Genomic DNA, 4,519 nt, shown 5'->3' with positions numbered 1-4,519 from the left:
TTGAAAACATTGAGGATGAATAATAATAAAATGAAGAAAATAAAATATGAACTTTATAGCAATATTATAATGAACCTATAATTATCCCGCTCCTAATGCTGCTTTCGTCTTATTCTCTCTCAGTTTGTTTTACGGAAGGTTTCACTTCTATCGCGTCTAACCGTTAGACTGGTGTTTTTTTTTTTGTTTGCATTACACTGAAATGAGTGAACACTTTTTTGTATTTTGTATTAAAAAATGAAATAAAATAAAACAAATAAAATATCTGTAAGCTCCGTTTTTCCATTTTCGCAAAATATTTTGAAATATAGAACACTTTACAAAAAAAAAAAAATGTTTCCATATCAAATGAGGTTGAGTGACTGTATACACATTCATTTAATTTATGCATTTATGTATATATATTTTTTTGTTGTTTTTTTGATTTTGTAAAACTTAAGTAATCATTATTTGCAAGTGAATGTAAAAAGTTGAATTGCGCTAAGCTATTTGCATTTTTATTTCGTTTTGTAAATAATTGATAACGGTAAAGGTGTGAAAAGTGATTTAACATACAACATTGCAACGTCTCATATAAAACATCAGGGGCCAGCTAACAGCTATTTAAGTGATAAATTTGTATTAAATATTCGAAAATCGCCTTCGTAGCTTAAAGTTCGATATATTCACTCTCTCGCTTCAAATGTGCTTTTATTCAGTTTTTGTTTTATTTATGATTTCTTGCCGCTTGGCGGACTTCATACTCGTAGTATTTATTATATGTATGTACATATGTATTAATAAGATGTTCAAATGCTTTCGTAAAATTCTGTTAAAATGCTGCTCTACACGCATTTGTGTATTAGCTTCAAAGTCATCTCATTTAATGATTGATCCATTTCAGTAAATAGTTCTATATGTATGTAAGTGGTAAATTGTTTCAATTCATGTAAATTACATTTAGTCGTATTTGTTTGTGTGTATAAATTACATAACAATGAAGTTCGTATATGGTACATATGTATGTGTGTATTTGTCCAGCGCGCATATGCTAAATTTATATTTATGTAACTAATTAGGTATTTTATATACATATGTACATATGCGTGCAATACAAAGGAAACCGTATTCATATCAATAAATACAAACATACAAACATATTTTTGTATAGTACGTAAAGATATTCTACAATTCAAAGCAATATACACAAGCCGCGAATCAATAGTTTCTCTGGTCAGTATAAATACATACATATATTTTAAATAAGTATAATAATCTTATTTCATTTTGCTAATAATTCACATAGCTATTTTTTTAAATAACAAATTAAGAAGTAAAAATAAAAATAAAAACAATTTACTATTATAATCTGCTCTTAGTTTGGGTACAATAACAAAGGCGTGCTTGTAAATCAACTCTCTATTGTTCATTGTTGCTGTGAGCATAGTAACGTTTTGCGAAATTCTGCATATACATACATACACATATATGCATACTATATTTGTGTGATAACAATTCTCTTTCACATTAGACAGCCACGCGCTTATATAAAATCTAATTCAGATAGAATTGTAATTTGTTTTCTAATGCATTTTTAAAGCAATTGTTATCAAGTATATATAAAATAATATATAAAGAAAAATTCTGTGCGAAAGTGCTTAACAATTCATAGATTCATCAGCATGAAAAAATAAAAATGTTTCCACAATTCAGATTAGGTGCTTTGGTTAAATGTATGTCGCTAATTTTATAAATATTTTTCCAATTAAGCCATGCAATTTACCGCCTTCACGCATCTCTTGACACCGAATCATTCATAAGTGTCCTGTGTGAATTCAGTTTGATTTCGACGCAGACAAGCGCACTACGCACTTGCATATCGCACACGCAATGCAAGAGGGTAACAACTCGCAGTTTTGAGTTTTTTGTTGCTTTTTATTTGAAACACTCAGTACAATTTGCGCTTAAGCTAGATTTCTCAAGCATTCTAGGCGCTATGGCTTTCTGCTATAAAAACGCTTGGCATGAAATTCTAGGTTAGGTTCGGTAGTACTGGCTGTTCTGTAGCTTCACAGCAAACTCGGCATCCTATCAAAACAACAAATCTAAATTATTTATGTCTGCGAAAATATGAATGCAATTCCATTTTATTTGTGAATGCAACCGTGCCAACGCAAGTTTCCGAGTTGTGTCTCTATTGCATTGAGCGTGCGACAAATTGACATCTTAAGTTTAAAAAAATAGTGCGTGGAATTGTTTTGCTGTGCAAGGTAATGACACAACATAAATTGACTTTTCAACAACTAAATATCCAACAACCAATTAGCTTTGTTTTTCTCTTTTTTACGCTGTAAAATTTTCGCGCAACTGGCAACGTGGCCACTTTGTTACAGGAACTTGCGATAATTCCTTAAATCGGCTTGCTCATCACTCACAACGCCAACACCTGTTAGATCACCCATCACACCCACCGCCGCTGCAGCACTTTCAAAGGAGGGCGGTTCACTATTCAATCCCGGGCTAGGCGGATCACAGACATTTAAATTGTTCACTTTTGTACGACGACGCCCACGCGTGCCACCTGTACCTCGCGGTCGCCGCCCAGTACCACTACTCGATGTTGGTGTTGCTGTAATGTCACCAGTTAAGCCACTGCTGTTACCATCATTTGTGTCCAGTGCCGAGAGTGATGCATCAGAAACGGTTGCTGGTGTAGAGGCCGCCGAGCTTCGGCCGCGATGCCCGCCAGTACGACGCCGTCCACCACCGCCGGCGCCGGCGCCGCTGCCGCCTCCCTCGCCCATTCCAGTTGAGTTGCGTTTATTTGGACGCCGCTTTCGACGCTTTTTGGTGCCATAACGTGGATCATAGTCGAATTCATCATCGGCAGGTGACTTGGGATCTTCCAGTGTGTCTAGCTCGTTAATTTCAATATCATCGTAGAACCATTCCTTTGACATGTCATCCTTCAGCGGTTGGTGCGCTTGCTGTTGCTGCACTATTAATTGCTGACTATCTTTGCTGTCTGATGTGTCGCCACCAGCTGCGCCCAAAGAGAGCGATTCATCTAGCAATGTGCCATTCAAATCGGCATCAAGTATCGAGCTAACACTGGACCCAACCAAAGGCGACGTAACTAGGCCAGTGGTTATATTATGTGCGCTGGTTTCGTTATCTTTGCGCAATGCTTGAAATGGCCGATCGGGAAACCTGTAAGGACAGCAATTACTTTAAGCTTAAGTAGTTCACAAGCCAATGAAACTAAAAGTGATTAAGTCGGCTTACCGGTACATTTTATTCAGATACTGGCGCCGGCTTTTGCGCCAACGCGTTGCCGGGTATGTGTAGATTTGCCCTTGACGAAACCCTGGCATCCGTTGCCGTTTGTCCATGAAGAGATGTGAATGATTTTGTGCAACACGGGTTTGAGGATCGAAAAAAGGTACGCGCAGTCGGCGTTCCAAACACAGACGTGTATTAAAGTTAGCACTGAATTCGATTGTCTCGCGATACGAAACATCTTTGAAGAAATTTTCAATTTTATTCAGGTTGGGTGCCGAAACTATTTGTATATCCACGGCTGAGGTCATGTTTGCTGTCAGCAGTGTATCACCTAAAATAGCCTCTAATCGCAAATCAAATACCAAAAAAAAATTCTTGCCTAAAGGGCTTGCGTTGCCCAAAGGCCGTGTAGGTTGCAGCGACAGCGGCAGCAGCAACAGTTGCTGTGTGAGGTGGCTGTTGCTGTGCCGTCACAGTTCAAATTATGTTCTTATCTATTTGTGGATTTCTGCTTTGATTTTCAAATTCTACTAAGCAAACGTTTCTCTTTATTTTGCGTTCTATTAATTTTACCGATGCATTTACGCTTTTGAGCGTAAAGATTTTAACAACATTTTTAATGGGTATCTAGAGATTTTATTAATTAAATTCCGTAAAAAACTTAATTCCTTATATTTCTTCTTCGACACTCCTTTCACCACTTCACACATTAATAATCCTGCTGTTCTTTTTTTTCACAACTTTCGCCGTTTCCGTTTTGCTATGACATTTTTAGACGACAGGTGATGACACGTTTGTTATCGATAAATATCGATTGTTCACGTTAATCTGAACTACAAATATGTTGAATTTGGATATTATTTTTAAATGCATACGAATTTGCAAGAAAATAATTTATAGAAAGAGAAAATATGCAGTAAAAAAAATATGCAGTAAAAATATTCATAAAAAAAGAGGTTGTCTGTAAAGTCGGTTTACTGACGATAGTTTAACGTGACAACGTCATAAGAAAATATTGATGGAATGGTTGCAATTTTCAAAACAAAATTTTAATTTTATTTGTTTGATAGATATTTTGTATGGATATAGAGAAGGAGGTAAATGGAATTGCAATGGAATAGGTCAAGTTACATTTACACAAACGTGCCAAATGACGAAACATTTATCAAATTCATGAAAGATATCGCACCCTAAATACAAAAGGGTCACAACTCAAAATTTTGCAAAACTGAGTTTTTTGCATAAATTAATTCAGAGT

The 4,519-nt window shown here is 35.9% G+C and overlaps 1 protein-coding gene across 1 annotated transcript; it reads right to left on the bottom strand.

Annotated features, from left to right (window-relative positions):
• Positions 1 to 367: 367 nt before the first annotated feature.
• On the bottom strand, positions 368 to 4,086 carry LOC129238486 (zinc finger protein DPF3). Its single transcript, XM_054873515.1, has 2 exons — positions 3,265 to 4,086; positions 368 to 3,189 (listed from the first exon to the last, which is right to left on the bottom strand). Exons 1-2 carry the CDS (start codon positions 3,567 to 3,569, stop codon positions 2,367 to 2,369), a joined length of 1,128 nt encoding a protein of 375 aa, XP_054729490.1. The 5' UTR covers positions 3,570 to 4,086; the 3' UTR covers positions 368 to 2,366.
• Between the last annotated feature and the right edge of the window lie 433 nt (positions 4,087 to 4,519).

This window comes from Anastrepha obliqua, chromosome 2 (genome assembly GCF_027943255.1).
Source record: "Anastrepha obliqua isolate idAnaObli1 chromosome 2, idAnaObli1_1.0, whole genome shotgun sequence".
NCBI classification, from domain to species: Eukaryota; Metazoa; Arthropoda; class Insecta; order Diptera; family Tephritidae; genus Anastrepha; species Anastrepha obliqua.
Note: the sequence above shows the minus strand (reverse complement) of the source record. Positions and strands in the feature narration are given on the sequence as shown.

What these genes read in the sequence shown, in the direction of transcription:
- LOC129238486 (XM_054873515.1), bottom strand. Translation starts at nt 3,569, where the DNA reads ATGACCTCAGCCGTGGATATACAAATAGTTTCGGCACCCAACCTGAAT. An exon ending in TATCTGAATAAAATGTACCG is followed by an intron (nt 3,190 to 3,264) that starts GTAAGCCGACTT and finishes CTGTCCTTACAG; the next exon opens with GTTTCCCGATCGGCCATTTC.